Here is a 17,257-nt window from a genome sequence, read left to right as displayed (position 1 = left end):
CAGCCGGAGTGAGAGCAATAATCCTAGGGCCAGTATTTTGGGGGTATTTCTAAATTGATGACCTGTGGGGGCTTTTATAGTGTCTTTTATTGACTTTTTGGGGTACTGCAGTTTTTCGCCGTTTCACGGTCGCACGCAATCTGTAAACTGGGCATGTTGGGTATCGTTTTACTCGTTGTAACCTCATCTTTTATATTTCATTTAAAAAATGGGTAATTTGTTGTGTTTTGGGGCATTTAATTAAATTTGTCACTAAATTTTGGGGTTTAATAAGGAGTTGCGCTAATATTGCGCAACATAAAAATTTTCAACTACCACCATTTTATTCTATAGGGTCTTGACATTCAGAAAATATATAATGTTGGGGGGTTTTACGTCATTTTCAGGCCTAAAATGTGGAATATAACATGGGTGCAAAAATTGAAAAAAGGGCCTCAGTCATGAAGGGGTTAAAAAAGACAAATGATGTAATAATCTATACTGTCACTTGCGGTAACACTATTTTAACGAAGACTGGTCAAAGTATAGAAATAAAAATTGCTCTGGTCATAGAGGTGTGCAGGTGTGGGCTGAAGTGGTTTAATAGATCTGTTGTGTGCATCACTTTATCTGGTTTATCTTGTAATACTCTAGGGATACATTAACTTTTTATATTGTTACTGTTCAAATATGCACATGTGAACCTAATTCACCACATCCCCTGAAGCAGTATGGAGAATCATTTGGCACATACGTAGCTATCTGCGTGGGGATGATGTCCTCCTGAGAACTGTAAAAAACAGTATTTTGAAATTTTTTTTTTTTTACAAAAACTTACAATTTAGACTTTCAAGATTAATTTTATTTTTAATTTCATAGCATGTCCACTGTAATGGACAGCGGGTCTATTTTTAAAGTGGAAAACGGCCAATCTAGAAACTTGATGTTTTCAAGTTTCAGCTGAGTTTTATTTTAGCAGTGAAAATCAAGGAAGCAGTTTCTTTTTAGTAACACAGAGGAACATCTTGCATTTGGTGCATCTCATGCATATCTTTTTATTTTTTTATTTTTTTTACAGCACTTATTCCTGCATCTACTAGCACATTTGCAATCCACCATCTCAGGCATGTGTGTGACTCCATGTTTTTGTTAAGATGTCTGGCTGAGGGATCCTCATTTTCTTTTGTGGCTCACTCTCTTTGCTAGTACTGTCATAATGGTCTGCATCCAATAACTCTTCAGCCAGATGTCATTTAAACTCCAGTTACTGTTGAGTGTCCTTTTGTAGGTCCGTTCATGGCTTTGCTGTCAGACTCGTACTGGATTGATGAGTTTGAGATGGCAACATCAAAGTGATCGATCACACTTTTCTTTGATGTGTGCTTTCTTTCTTGGACAACCATCTAGTGCAGACATATTCAGGTTACTACCCATATATGGTAGAGGCCATTAGCACTGGCTTGTTGTCGAGCCATTTTGTGACAGCCAGCTCAGGACTCCTTCTGACCACCATCATTGATGCTCCTCTTCCCTCAATCTCATTGCAATTGTTTCTTAGCAGGTAGCTGACATGTCTTTGGCACCCTGTTCTTTACAGTTCCAGTTGCTGGAAAGCCCCTTGCAAGCAATGCATCCAATATACATGACAGATGTGAAGTACCGATCAAAGAGCAGAGTACCTCTGGGAACAGATCTAACCATGCGTAAGACTGCTGCTGCCCCAATGCCTAATCCTTCACTTCAAAGTCCAGCATCAGACCATCTGGAGAAGCAAGGCCAAATGCCTTCAAGCCAGTAGGGTATGGCTTACATGGAACAAACTCAGATTGGACAGCAGCCTGTGAAAGGAATGATTTGCTCATCAATGCAGAGCTTTACTGGTTTTGGAAGACTAAGGTAGCCTTGCCTCACTCTCAAGAAGTGGCCTGACCTTCCAAAGGCTGCCAGTCTGTCTTCTGCCACATCAAGGCCATTGACAATTTTTTGAGTTTCTTAGCTTGGAAAACCTATCTCTTGTCATTTTCTTGCAAATTATTTGAACTTTTGTTTTCTTGGCCCAAAACATCTTGATTCTAGTATAGCCAAAGCAGGCAATGTAAATGTATTAAAGAAGCCCTTAATTTTTTCTGGTGTTGTATTAAGAAACACTCCTAGTTTGCAGCTCCCTTGGATTTGAGTTCTGCAATATCAGCAGACCTTTCTGTCAATGTACTTGAAAAAGTATGGAAACGGACTCTAACTTGCACAGGTTTGTGGGTCATCATAAGGATCAATAGCAGGAGGCCTGGGTAGCATATGTGTGACTATTGAAAATATGCAATATTTTCTCAATTTTACAACTGCATTAGAATGTCCAATCATTTTCAACAAAATCTTCTCTGCCTCTCTGCTGTCCATTGCAATAAAGTAAAAAATGCAATACATTAAGGTCATCCAGGTGTCCACTACAGAGGACATTCACATATATGTAAATATTTTTGACTTACAAATGATTAAACTGCCATCAAACACAATTGCATAATTCCTAACATGTTAACAAATAAATATATATTTGAATATAATTGTAAAAACTCACCAGGTAAAAGATATTTGAATTTTACTGTGTCCATAAAACACTTATGAGGGAGCCATCTTATGCAGAAATTGTCATTAACTTGCAGTTACCCCACCCCTACACATGTGACATCACTGCAAAGCCCAGGATGTGCTCTTAAATGGACAATGGGAATTAATGAGGTAGCATAAATGAGTAAAATGAGAGATTAACTAGTAAAATGTTCACTACAGTGGACATAAATTGATGGGCTGCGTCTTGAAGATATAACACCTCATTAAAACTTTTATAATTGATCTCCAGTGCACCTGCGCTCTGGCAGCATGATTTAGTGGAGGACCGTATCTGAGCCCATGCTTCATCTGCCAACACCAATATCCTGTTTTTTTCACTGACATGTATGATAGTTTTAATGTAGTGGTGGGGGTCACAAGGTCTAAATAGAGAAGCAGGGCTTGAAAAATCCACTCGTCTGTGACGAGAGGACGGTGGAGCCCGACGAGCAGCTTCCCGGCCGGGAGCTTAACACAGTCAAGCGATCGAGCGTCTCTGGAGACGCTCGATCGCTTGTATTAGCAGCTGTCACTGCCGGTCCCGGGATCCGGGATCCGCTGTGCCCGATGCGGCCAAGACCGGGCACGGCTCTGTGACAGGAGATCAAAAGGAGTTCAGTATACGAACTACCTTTTGATCTCCTCTCAGTCCCCGAATGCAGGAAGTGATGTATGTTACATCACTTCCTGCATGCAGTGTCACTCTCCAGCTAGAGAAGCTGATGAAGCAGATCTCTGCTTCACCAGCTTCTCTGGGGGTCCCTAGGTGACAGGGGTCTTGGAGACCCCTGATGTCTCCATAAAGAGGACCTGTCATGTAAGTTAGCTATCCCATAGGGGGCTTCTTAGCCCCCCATGTAATAGCAATAAAGTGTGTAAATAAAAAGTAATCTAAAAATTAAAGAATCATAAAAAATATAAAGCATTGCAAAAATTAAAAAAGAAAACATTTTTTAAGTCCCCGCCAATATGAGTCGGGTGCGCCTTCGTGCGAAAAAGACGACCGCGCCTAGGGTGCCGCACATGTTACGTATCGCCGCAAACGTCGGAGTGAGAGCAATAATTTTAGAGCCATTAATCACTGATAACACTAAACTGATGAGCAGTAAAAGCATTTTAATTGTCGCCTATGGGCGTTTTTTGCGATTTTTGCGGGCGCACGCAATTTTAAGGCTTGACATGTTTGTTGTCTATTTACCCGACGTGACCCCGACTTTTATGTTTTACTAAAAATATGGGTAAGAATAAATGTTTGATAACATAACGTAGGGAAACTTTTTTTTTTTTTTTTTACATTTATGGTCCTCAAATTTTTTTTACATAAATTGCAAGGCTATAGTCCGGTCATGCTGACTGGTGAAATTTTTGACTGACTGGTGAGACACCGTCAAATTTTTCAAGCCCTGTAGAGGAGGGATATAAGGCCTCAGCTATGGGGTTTTGGGAGACTTTGGTGATCGGTTCCTCAAATATCTCCTTCTAGAAAGGTGTAAGAGAAGGAAGATGTAAATGATCAAGGGCTTGGTCCGCTATCTGATCAGGGAATGAACACCAAGAGGTATAGAGAGCGGAAAGGTGGCGGTGGAAAATATCTACAATAGCAGTTGGACTACAGGTGTTGGAGTCCCAGGAAGTTTGGAGTTTAAAGAGTTTAAAAGAGGAATGCAAGTTTTGGAGTTTAGATGCTAAGAGGGAGTCTGTCCAGTTAGCTTTAAGGTAGTGTTTGTGAGCCGTCCTTGGTAATTGTTTCTCAGCGTGGTCAGTCAATAATAAATTGAGTTTCCTACAAGCTTCTTCTTAGGGGGATTTATGAGAGGGTGAAAGGTTGGAACTTTGAGCCTCTATGCGAGATTGGAAATCCCCCCTCAGGAGCAAGAAGTCATTGAAGCCCCTCTTTCAAGTCTGAAGGAGCGATCAGGGGCTTGGTTGAGGGAAATACAATCTTGAAGAGCTGGAGCTATGGCAGAGCAAGAGGTAGGGTCAGAAAGGAGGGAGTCATTCATAAACCTCAGGCGCATTGCCCCTAGGAGTGAAATCCGAAAGAAGCAGTGACACTGCCAAATGGTCCGACCAAGGAATAGGATGGATACAGGAGTGGAAGATCAGACTTATCAGTGTGTGGGCCCATGAGTGCAAGTAATGGGTGAGTTCTAACCGCCAACAGCCTACCAGAGAATAGCAAGACAGAAGGTCTCGAAACTGGGAGAAGTGCAGGTGGGATGGGGTCTTTGGGTCTATCTTTTGTGTGGCAAGATAGTGAGGTTAGAATCCATACAAGTATCAGTGTCCCAATGCGGTGTGAGTCAATTGTGGATAATGAGTAAAGGAAGGAATCTTTGTTGGGCGCATACTAAGAAACTAATGTAATTTCAGTGCCATGAAGGCAGGTAAGGATAAGGTATCTACCCAATGGGTACCAAATTTCAGAACAGCAAACCAAAAGGGATTTTCTAAACCCAATGAGCACCCTTCCCCTCTTTGCAGATGCCATTGGTTATGTTGATATGGGGAAATTGGGCACTGAATTATTTAGGGTAAGAAGTTTGGGCAAAGTGCGTTTCTTGGAGACATACCACATCCGCATGTGCAGTGTGAAAATAACGAAAGGTGTGGGATTTAGGGGAATTAAGGCCTTGTACATTAAGGCTAAGTATTTTAAGTAACGTGAGGAAAGAGAAGCTCAGCATAAAGGACAACCAACAGAAATACCATGGAACAACTGCAAGCTTGTGTTGCTCGGATGCATCCAGGTAAGGGGATGAAAGAAGAGAAAGAGACAGGAAAAAGACAGGAAGAAAATAGAACAAACATACCAACAGTAAATCCTCAATAACTCGGCAACATTGGACAGGAGGGACTATTGCTGTCCCTACATGTCCAAGGTATAGGGACACACAAACTAGGTCCCTCAGGCAAACTGTAATACTAAACACAATTACCAGAGAACTCCATTGTGCTAAAAAAGCAAATCCATAAAATCAATATAAAAACAAACGACCCAACAGGAATATTGTAGGCTATCCAGTAATAAAAGTAAACAAGGGAGTTGTCTGACCACCACGACCAAGAGGGCTCGGATAACATGCTCAGTAGAAACCGTAAAAAACAGCAACAAGAAAGCCAAATACAATTGGAATGAAAATGTAGAGTGCAGAAAAAATTGGTGAAAAATAAGGATCCATGGATAGATCAGAGGGGCAACCCAAATAACAGCTGGGTATAAAAGTACCACACGGTCACGACAGGAAAGGTTAAGATGCGGTAAGTAACATCAGGAGCATCGATTCAGGTAGAAATACAGCACAAGGGCCTAGTTCCACGACTCTCATGAGTGAGCAATAGAAGATGTTCGGAGAGGGCACAACAGAGGAATCATCCCGTGGACCCCGCTCTGGGTGTGATCTTAGAAGCTGGTTCGTGGGAGTCGCCAGAACTGCTGCCCAAGGAGGAGAGGCAGCAGCATCTGACAGACCCAATTTCTCATGCAGGCTTTCAGCTCCTCTAAAGAGCTGCAGGAATGTAGGTAAAAGGAAACTAAAAGGGAAAAACTCACGTTTTTTGTAAGGTACATTGTGACATTGGAGGGCATCCAGGCCAGGCTTCAGAGCGCCTTTTAGCAATGGTAAAGGGCTCTAAATCCACAAAAAGCTGGTATCAGTGACCATGAAATTGAATTGATCCGTGTAGAGATTTTTATTCTGGCATTCGCAAGTGATTTCTACTTTGGAGCGAAAATGAGCTTGACCACTGTATCTCTTGGGGGTCCCTGTGGGTTTTTTGCAAGTTATGGCCCTATGCACTTGAGGCGTTTCACAGAAACGTCCAGTGCAAGTTCTTGGAATAGGGCAAGTGTAGTAGAAAAAAGGTCGGTAATCTTTTCCGGTAGTCTACGAATGCTCAAAATAGAGCGTCAAGGACGATTTTCCATGTTCAAGTTTCTGAAGAAGGAGCCTATTCATATATCGCACAGCATCCAGGTCCGTGTGGAGGGAAGAAACAGACCCAGATAGGTTGTCATACTTGCCTTTCAGTGCCGAGGTGCATTGTTTTATGTCTCTATAATTTAGGCGATCTGTAATTTTGACGGTAGACATCGATGCTTTCTGAAGTATAGCATCAGAACGTTGAAGCAAAGCAGAGTGAGACCGGCGGAGAGATGTCCTTTGTGCAGTCATCCTCCATGTCTGCTGGAGGTGAGGCATCGTGTGGAAAGGAAGGGAGAGCTAGTAATTTGCCCTTAGTTAACATGGCCACTGTCAGAAGACTAGGAAAAATGAAAAACAAGGTATGCAAATAATACAAGCCTGCAATTATCTAGAAGTATCTGTTTGTAGAATGTCTTTACTAAACATTTCTAAAGGTGTGGTTGTTTTAATGATACTGGTAAAGTTCCTATTTAACTTAATGGCTTGCTACTTTTTGCTTTATATTACTACCAACATATCAAAAGTGCCAGATTAATGTGGCATTTTGGAGCCAATCCTTTTTAGGCATGGGTTCAGTTGTATGTTCCTGCTTGCCTTTTGTTATGGACATTTTGAGGGTCCACTGATGGCCAAGGGTTATGGTGTATAGCTATCTACACATGTTTGTGTGTTTTTAGATGTTCTAAACAGATTGGTGCTGAATAGCAAGGCAATAAAGTTCAATTTTGGCATAATTTACCCATATTTCATGCCTGTGATTGTCGTCAGAGCTGATCATCTTACAAATACTACCTAAAAAATGCTCTTCTGAAAATCTCTTCAGTAAGATCACATTCCTGAAAAACAGAGTGGTCTCATCAGTAGCTTATACTTTGCATGGAATAAATAAATTAACCAGGCCAATACTGCTGATGGGTGTGTAGAGTACTACCGTCTCAGCCGCATTATTCCTGACCTGTTTATAATGACTAGAAGCTTCTTTCAAGGGGCTCTTTGTCTTAATTTGGGAATTTATATCTTAATGGGAGCACTGTCTGTAAGGAAACCCTGTCATGAAAAAAATACAAAATATACCTGCAAAAGAACAGAGTTTATACTTCTTTTCATGCTGCCCAGTGCTGCTCTGCTTCTTAGGGAGTCCACCGGAGTCTGCTTGGGAAACCAACATTTATGAGAATGTTGCTGTTCTCTTTCCCTCACAGCACTCGCAGGTTCTTCTCCCCCCTCCGTAATTGTTTCCTGTAGTGTTGGTGTTCTCTTTAACACACTGCAGGGGACTATTCCTCAGCAATGGGGCTGCTTAGCCAGGCAAGTATATACTGTTTTTTCACAGGTTTATCTTATTGGGGGGGTTAAGGTTGTTGCTTTAAGCCAGATTAAGGGTTTAAGTAGTGTTGATGCCTGCTAAAATCTACAGAACAGCCAGAGAATCTGTGTAATCCGGAATTGTTGTTTATGAAAGGGATAACATGACGGCCTAATGGGGAAAAACACTAAAGGATATGAAGCTTAATGGAAAATGTCATCCCTAAAATATTTGTTTTTCAAAATGTAAACATAAGAACAGTACAGAGCCAGAAAATAAGGCAGATTATCAACACTTTAAAATTCCCCTGCCCCCAAAAAGTCCTGTACAGATTTCATGTTAGAATTTTGGGGTGCATTCATATGTTCATATTTGTTGTAAAACGGTAAACTCCCAGTTATCCGACATCCACTGGGATCGGTAGGTGCCAGATAACTGTACTTTCTGGTTGCTTGAAAGTTAATATCTTTGAAGCAAATCCCCCCATTGCAGCTGACAGGTGATTGTAAGCAGCTGGGAGCAAAAGCCAGATTGCGATTGCAATTTGCAATAGCAGGCTGGCTATTAAAACCCCACCCACTGAGCACAGGCGCAGACCTGAGAAAGAAACATGTCCTGGATTTTTTTTTTTTTTGCCGGTTGTCTGAATGCTGAAGAATGGGGAGTTAACTGTAACTAGTTAAGTGGAAGTTGAATATACAGCCTCTTTCCCTCATTTGGTCAGTTTTCTTTTAGTATTGCTCTGATTTTTGCTCAATTATCACTTACCCCTTGATGAAAAAAAAATGCCCTGTCTCAAGATGATGCTCTACGTTATTTCAAAGCATGCCTGATAACTTATGTTTTTACAAGAGACCTTTTTCTATTTGTGAACCTTTGAATCATGCCAAATGTTCACTTTCTGGGCATTCTTAATGTTGAAACAAAAGCTTTTTAATAGTTGAACCTACTGGGCATAAAATATTGGAATGGTGGGCACATTATGGATTTTTGTTTTAAAGTGATTTTTAGGCATTTTTTGCATTTATTATTTTTTTTAATTTTAAGGTGTCCTATGCTCGCCCAAGTTCAGCTTCCATTCGAGATGCAAACCTGTATGTCAGTGGACTTCCAAAAACAATGACCCAAAAAGAATTGGAGCAGTTGTTTTCTCAATATGGCCGCATTATTACATCCCGCATTTTAGTTGACCAAGTAACTGGTAAGTGTTCGGTAGTTTTTTATTTTTATGGTTTTTATTTATTCTTTTGCTACAATTTTATCGTGCCGAGTTGTGAGTCTCCTGTCAAATACGGCAATGTTGCCTCCATAATATATCAAAGGTGGTGAAATGTGGGCCAGAAAATGCAATTTTCTGCTGGAATTGTTCATTAATATGCACGTACAAAAATAGATTGTTGAATATAGTCAGCTACTCTGAGTCATTTTCACCCTGAAGGTGCAGGTTCAGAAGCGGTTTCCTGGCTAGTAATAAATGTATAGCTGCTATAATCATTTCCAAGCTGCATAGAAATGGTCCCACTGCTGCTTCTAAAATGCTAATAAACTTTTATTAAAAGTGAAATTTTATGCAAAAATGCATATCTGGCTCTTTAACCACTTCAAGACCAGGTGTTTATACCCCCTTCCTGGCCAGGCCATTTTTCAGTATTCAGCGCTGCAATACGTTGACGTTTATTCCGTCATGCAACGCTGTACTGAAATTAATTTTATACCATTTTTTGGGGACAGATAGAGCTTTATGTTGGTGGTATTTAATCACCATTGGGGGTTTTATTTTTTACTATAATTAGGAAAAATTACTGAAAATTTTGGAAAAAAACGTTTTTTTAACATTGTTAGGAAACATTTATTATTACCCAGTTTTTTGGTAAAATATAAAAGTCGGGGTCACGTCGGGTAAATAGACACCAAACATGTCAAGCTTTAAAATTGCGCGCACCTGCGACACCGCAGAAAACTATCATACCCAAAATTGGCCATAGGCGACACTTTAAAAGCTTTTACCACTCATCAGTTTAGTGTTATCAGTGATTGATGGCCCTAGACTTATTGCTCTCACTCTGACATTCGCAGCGATATGTAACATGTGCGGCGTAATGGGCGCAATCGTCTTTTTTGCACGTATGCGCCCCCGACGCATATGTGCGTGTATGTATGGGTGGGGACTTTACATTTTTTCTTTTTTTATTCTTTTTTATGTGTAACTTAAAAAAAAAATTGGGGGACTTTCATATTTTTTTTCCACTAAACTTTATTGCTATCACATACGGGGCTAATAAAACCCCCCTATGTGATAGCAAAATGTGACAGGTCCTCTTTATGGAGACATCAGGGGTCTCCAAGACCCCTAATGTCACCTAGGACCCCCCAAAAGAAGCTGATGAAGCACAGATCTGCTCCATCAGCTTCTTTGCAGCTTCTGAAGCTGGAGAGTGACACAAGAATGCGGAAGTGATGTAATATACAACACTTCCGCATTCTTTCAGAGGAGAGGGGGGGGCGCACCGATCGTTGCAACATACAAGCTCTACAGCCGGCGGATCGCTTGTATGTTAACAGGCATCGCTGCCTGTTTTTTAATTGCGGCCATTTCCCGCTCGCGCGCCCAGCGGGCGTGTCTGAGCGGACATCTAAAGACGCCCGCTCAGATCTAGAGTGCTCCGGGCCGGCCTATTTTTTTACTACGGCTGGCCCGAAGGCAGTTAAGGAAAAGACTAGATACAAGGCCCAAGCTAGTAAGTGATAGTAAAAGGGTTAGAGGCTACTTTAAACACTGGGTGTCTTTATACGAATCACCATTTTTAGGACTGTGACTCATATTTATTTTCATATTAGATTTAGTTGGCCGATTTTATTTTTTATTGGATAAAAAAAATGTATTTAGATTTTGAATTCATATTAATTTCATTAATAATTAATAAATATTAGTTGTTTACTAAAGGTATTTAATTTTTGAAAAAATATTTATTTAATGGACATGGCATATGAGGATATTGATACACATTGCACGCAAAGACCTGCGCACAGACACGTACCTTGGCTGCGCGTGGTTCTGCGTGCAGTGTCACGGGCTTAATTGCATTTGCTGCTCGGCTGTACCGGTGCAGCTGCACCGTCTGTCCCCCCCAACCACAGACACCCACTTACTGCACATACACACAGTACATTTACAACACAATGCACACACAGCGCGCGCGCACACTACACATGCAACACTTAATACGCACACAGTACACATCCCATACAATACACACAGTACACCTAATACACAGTTTACACATACAGCGCATAATACATACGAATTACACCTGTTCTACAACGCTATTCAACCTGTCCACAATCCACTATGAGTAGCCCGGAGAGGAGACTTAAGACATAGGTAGGCTGCAGGTCCTAAACGGTCAGTCCATTTTCAGCTATGCGTTCGCTGTGACTCCAAACACTTCTCCCTGGTATGGACCCTATTCAGCCCATCCGCAATCCACTATGAGCAGCTTGAGGTGGAGGATGCTGAGACATGGGGAGGCTGTGGGTCCTTGGGCAGTTACCGTATGGTCAGGCCGCGCTTAGCTACGCGTTTGACAACGATTTTCATTATCGTTTTATCGACTTTATCGATTTAGTTTCCGCCTTAATTTTTAAAGCACTTATTTGGGACAATTCAAGTTAGTGTATTTTTTAGGCATATTAATGTTTGTGTTAAAACTTGTATTTACAGTGCAAAGTTTTGTAAAGCGGATTGCGTCTCAAAATGTCATGAATAGTTTCTCATTAACTAGGGATGTTCAGATACCAGTGCCAATACTTGCCATTTTCACGAGAACTACCAGGGTTGCAGCGGTTGAAGCTGGGACCTGGCTCTGGTGCTCCACCATTGTCCTGAAATTATTTTTCTGTATTGTTTTAGAAAAACTGTCACATGACAAACAAATATATATCAGTACTTGTATCTGTGAGTACTTGGACTTGGAAGTATTAGTACTTGTACTCGAAAAATTGTATCGGTACAACCCATGTATTTATTTATAAAACAAAAAAAAATCATACATTAAAACAGGGATGTACAGATCCCAGGAGCCCCGTATGCTCCTTAAAAATGACAGCTGCCTCTTAACTTTTGAATTTTTCTCTAGTCTAGTTTTAGAGCTGGAAAAGTATCTGTACATGTACTTGAACCACGTACGGTACTTGGTATCTGAACATGCCTATCATTAACCAAAAAGGTGAATGAAATCAACATTTGGTGTGGCCACACTTTACTTCAACCGCTTCCAGGCCTGCCGTTGTAATTAAACGGCCGGCCAGGTGCTTCTTTTATGTGAGTGGGTGTTTTTAAACATCCTCACCTATCCCACGGGGCGCATGAGCGGGAAAACTGCTTAAATTGTGAACAGCCAGAGATGGCTGTTTACATACAAGTGTTTCAGCCTCTGTAGAGCCGCTGGATCGCTTGTTTTTATGCATGTGGGTGTGTTCCCCCCTCCGCCAACGCTGATCCCGCACGGCTGCTATCAGAGGGGGATAATCACACGATAAAAGCTTTTAAAGCCTCGCCTATGGCCAATTTTGGGTATGGTAGTTTTTTGCGGTTTCGTGGGTGCATGGATTTTTAAAGCTTGACATGTTTGGTGTCTCATTTACCCGACGTGACCCCGTCTTTTATATTTTACCAAAAATGTGCGTAATGTATATAGGGAAAAGTTTTTTTTGTGTTTTTTTTCAGTAAAAAATAAAACCCCAAGTAGTGATTAAATACCACCAAAAAAGTTTCAATTTCACTTCAGTACAGCGTTGTATACTGAATAAAGTACCGCAGCACTGAATGCTGGAAAATGACCTGGAAAGGAAGGGGGTTTAACACCCTGGTCTTCAAGTGATTTAAAGTAGTTCATGGGCACACTTTATTCGGTTCCTGAAGGTTCTTGCATGGTAGATTGTGTCTCTTGCCATAGTTCTGCTGCTAACTTCAACTGCCTTACTACTTTCTTTGCAAGTAATTTCAGACTTAGTACCTAAAGTTCCATTTAAATATAAACAGTCTATTGCGGTGCGTTAAGGAATGTGTATTAACTTATCTAATAAGGCAGCCTATTCATTTGAAGGGCCTCCAGCACACTACAATAGATTGAAAATTAGGCAGGCACCATTTTTTCCCGACACAGTGCACCTCAAGGTGTGGTAGTGCATTGCAGTGCGCTGCAACATAGGTGCATTTGGGTGCCATTTAAATAGACACTGCAATGCCCTAAAGCTTGGATAGTTGGATAGTGGTCATGATGTGCATGTTAATGCAGTGGAAGTGTGAATGTACCCAAAGACCCTTGCACAGGCTGACATCTGCTAGTCTGTGACGAGCAGCTTCCCAGCCGGCCGTTGTAATTACACGGCCGGCCGGGAGCTTTACATTCAAGCAATCGAGCATATCGAGACGCTCGATTGCTTGTATTACCAGCAGCTGTCACTGCCGTTGCTGTACCCGATGCGGCCGGGACCGGCACGGCTCTGTGATCGGAGATCAGTACACGATCTCCCTTTGCTCTCCTCTCAGTCCCCGAATGCAGGAAGTGACATATATTACATCACTTCCTGCATTCAGTCTCGCTCTCCATCTACAGAAGCTGATGAAACAGATCTCTGCTTCATCAGCTTCTCTGGGGGTCCCTAGGTGACATTAGGGGTCTTGGAGACCCCTGATGTCTTCATGAAGAGGACCTGTCATGTAAATGGAAAATCACATAGGGGGCTTCTTAGCTCCCCATGTGATAGCAATAAAGTTGTGTAGAAAAAAAAGTAATACAAAAATTAAAGAATCATTAAAAAAAATAAGCATTAAAAAAATTAAAACATAATTTTTTTTTTTTAAAGTCCTCCACCCCTACATACACATGCAGATATGCGTTGGGGGCGCCTACGTGCGAAAAAAACAACTTGTGCCGCACATGTTACATATTGCCGCAAACGTCGGAGTGAGAGCAATAATTTTAGAGCCATTAATTACTGATAACACTAAACTGATGAGCGGTAAAAGCGTTTTAAGCGTCGCCCCATACTGGATATTGAATGTTCAGCGTGGCGTAAGCGGGGTCGCGTGAGCGGGTATACCGGCGTAGGCGCGAGCGGCTAAACGACGTGGGCGTGGCGTAAGCAGCGGGCGTAAGTGGCGTAAACGGCGGGCTTAAGCAGCGGCGAGCGGGAAATTTGAATTTTAGCCGACGAATCGACGATGGAAAACGTTGACAACGTTTTCCATCGTCGATTTTAATCGACTTAATCGAATAACTGTTGCAGCTCTAGAATGGCTGCTTATTTGCTATCTTTCCTCATAAAACCTAATTAACTATTAAAATTGTTTCTCATTAATCCTAACCTCTATCTTGCATTACTTTTTCTGTTCTTTCAGTAGGCATCAAATAATACCCCATAGGTATCAATAGTGATGAACTAAACACGTGTGTAAATTGCACTTTCTTCCCTTTCCAGTGCAATTATAGATGCTACCATCTTGCTGTGCAGAATACATTTCAATTGCAGGTGCCATTGTGTACCGATACAATAGATATTAAAAAAAAAAACTTAATATGTTTATGTGGGCAAAATAAACCTATTCTGTACATTTATCAAGTACATGAACATTAAACTGTTTTTTCTTTCAAAACATTGTAAAGAAAAATACCAGTCGATCTTGGCAGAAATCCAGTGAGCTCTGACTTCTGTTCTGCACTAAATCCTCTATCCTTGTCTAGCAAACTTACGTAAACTACAGAAAAAAATCTCCTTTGATTCTGTAGTCCTAACACTTCCAGGCTCGGAGAGACCGAGCTGTGCTCCTACAAAGATACAGTATAGTGAGCGCTGTCACCCTGGGACATGAAGAGTGTAATGGCAGGATCACAGAATAAAAATAACAGGGCTAAATGAGCCAACACAGCCACCACATCTTAGGCCCCATTCACACTGCGCAATTCGCAAATCGCGCGTTTGTCGCGCGATTTGCATTTTGCGCGATATCAAGCAAATGCTTGCATTGAGCAAGCTAGAATCGCAGCAAACTCCGCTCCAAAAAGGGTCCTGCTGTAGCGATGCACGACACGCGACAGCAGGACCCTTTGCCCCATTGCCAAGCAAGAGCAATATCGCGCGGTAAATAGCGGCGATATCGCGGGAATTACTGCGCGAGAAATCGCTCGGTGTGAACTGAGGCTTAGAGTTGGTAAGATGCTATATATCAAATTTTTAGTTTTTGATTTAGTTATTTCAAAGTATAACTTTACTTTTAATACAAATAATATTTAAATCCAAACCCCCCCTCTCCACCAGCAAGTCTTTCAAGTCGACCACTTCCTGGTCTATGGAGATGTACGCTGTGTGGCCAATTGGTGTCACACTGCCTTCTGTCTTCAGCCAGGCTATGCAGGCATAGTATTGTCTGAGGTACACAGTATTTCATATTCCAGAAACCATACGTTATGTTAGCACTAATCCAAAGGTTCAGACGCATTCCTTTTTTTTTTTAAACACGGCTTTAATATTTAATCAAAGGCTGCTGGAGTATTCAGGCTGGATGCTAAACCGTGAAACTCTAAAGTGCAGGTCTTCCCAGTTTATTTACATTGGTGATATCACTGAGGCATTCCTGGATGTACCTTCTAGCAAGTACCAAGGATCTTGTGAGTTATTTCAGTCACTTCATCATTGGTTGGAGGATTTGCTTTGCCTGACCCGGTCACTAAAAACTCACTCCTGTACATATCGTGGACTGTATCAGAATTCCCTCCTGTTACCTTTCCCTGGGGCTTGATTAAGTTTCACAGGGTTGATTTCCCTGCTAGGCCTGGATTTGGTAGTCATTGACAAACCTGCATGAAGGATTGCCCCCACCTGTGCGCTCAAATGTTGGGAATGTGTTCGCTTTTTCAAAAGTTTGGAGAACACACACATTGGGTGCAGGACATGGACACCTTTTTTGTTATCGCTGGCCCCTATCTTGGGCTCTGCGTGCCCAAGACCGACTTGGCGGCTCTAATCATAAAGTTCAGAGGGAGATCCGCATTTTCCCATCTCTGAATGCGGAAGTGGTGTGTATTACATTACTTCCGCATTCATCTGTCATTTATCTGGCTGCTGTAGCCAGAGAAGAAGCTGGTGACGCAGATCTGTGCTTAACTTCTTTGGGGGTCTCTAGCTGATGTCTCCATAAAGAGGACCTGTCGGTGTGCCTGTGCTATCACATAGGGGATTGTTAGCCCCCTATGTGATAGCAATAACACTAAGTGTAAAAAAGTTTTTAAAAAAAAGTTACATATAAAAAAAAACCAACAAAATTGTAAGTCCCCCGTTCCCACGTATGCGCTAAAACGCTGCACATGTTACAGATCACCGCGAATGTCGGAGTGCGAGCAATAATTCTAGGGCGTTTGTCGCGCGATTTGCATATTGCGCGACATCGCGAGATTTGCCGCGCGATGTCACGTCCAAGCTTGAATCGCGGCTAAATCCGCTCCAAAAGGGTCCTGCTGTAGCGACACACGACCCGCGACAGCAGGACCCTTTGCCCCATTGGATTGCATTGGAGCGCGATATCGCGCGGTAATTTGCCATGATATCGCGGGAATTACCGCGCGATAAATCGCTCAATGTGAACGGGGTCTTATGATACTAAACTGATGAGCTGTTAAAAGCTTTTAAATTGTCACGTATGGGCAATTTTGGGTATTGCAGTTTTTTGCAAACACTACTTTTCCATATTTAGTGGCAAACTTTTTTTCTTTTTTTTTTTTTCTCCCAACATTCATTGGGGGAAGCTGCTGATATCTGGGCATATATTCAAGCACTGTGTAAATCAGTATTTCAATTTTGAAAACAGGTAAGGATTGGACATTCCCTACTAATCTTGATACATTAACTGATTACCAAAGTTTTGTATGCGCTAATTTAAAATTGAATAAAAACCATATTCTGCAAAAATATATAATAAAATCAGTGGAAACTAATGATCAAAATATTATTGGTGACAATAAATAAGGTTTGAAATATGCAATGCAATTTATCAGCAAGTATAACACTGAAATAAAAAACAAAAACAGGATATTGTTCCAAATATAGTACAACAGGACCATATCTCTCCCTAAATGTAGCTTGTAAAATGTTCAGTATGAAATGATAAAATGTGTGCAGATTTAACAAGCGACTTCTCCCAGCAAACAGACATTTAGACCTTAAAATCCTTACTATGCGTTACCCAATATAGAATAATTCAACAAGATTTGCTAGTCTGAAATTTAGCTGAGGTAAGACAATATTCAGCCAAATGTGTTTACTCACGCTCTCACACACAGCGCTCACACACACACACGCGCTCTCTCACACACACACACACACGCGCTCTCTCACACACACACACACGCGCTCTCTCACACACACGCGCTCTCTCACACAC

General features: G+C 41.5%; 1 protein-coding gene across 1 annotated transcript in view; it reads left to right on the top strand.

The window, feature by feature from the left end:
• ELAVL2 (ELAV like RNA binding protein 2) overlaps positions 1 to 17,257 on the top strand; it is an 80,190-nt gene that overhangs the window by 27,374 nt on the left and 35,559 nt on the right. Inside the window, exon 3 of the mRNA XM_018568346.1 lies at positions 8,866 to 9,019. Within this exon, the coding sequence (XP_018423848.1) occupies positions 8,866 to 9,019 (154 nt within the window). The remainder of the gene's footprint in view (positions 1 to 8,865; positions 9,020 to 17,257) is intronic.

Source organism: Nanorana parkeri, unplaced genomic scaffold (assembly GCF_000935625.1).
Source record: "Nanorana parkeri isolate BGI_ZX_2015 unplaced genomic scaffold, ASM93562v1 scaffold1175, whole genome shotgun sequence".
Lineage (NCBI taxonomy): Eukaryota > Metazoa > Chordata > Amphibia > Anura > Dicroglossidae > Nanorana > Nanorana parkeri.
This window is presented reverse-complemented; position numbering and strand designations above follow the sequence as displayed.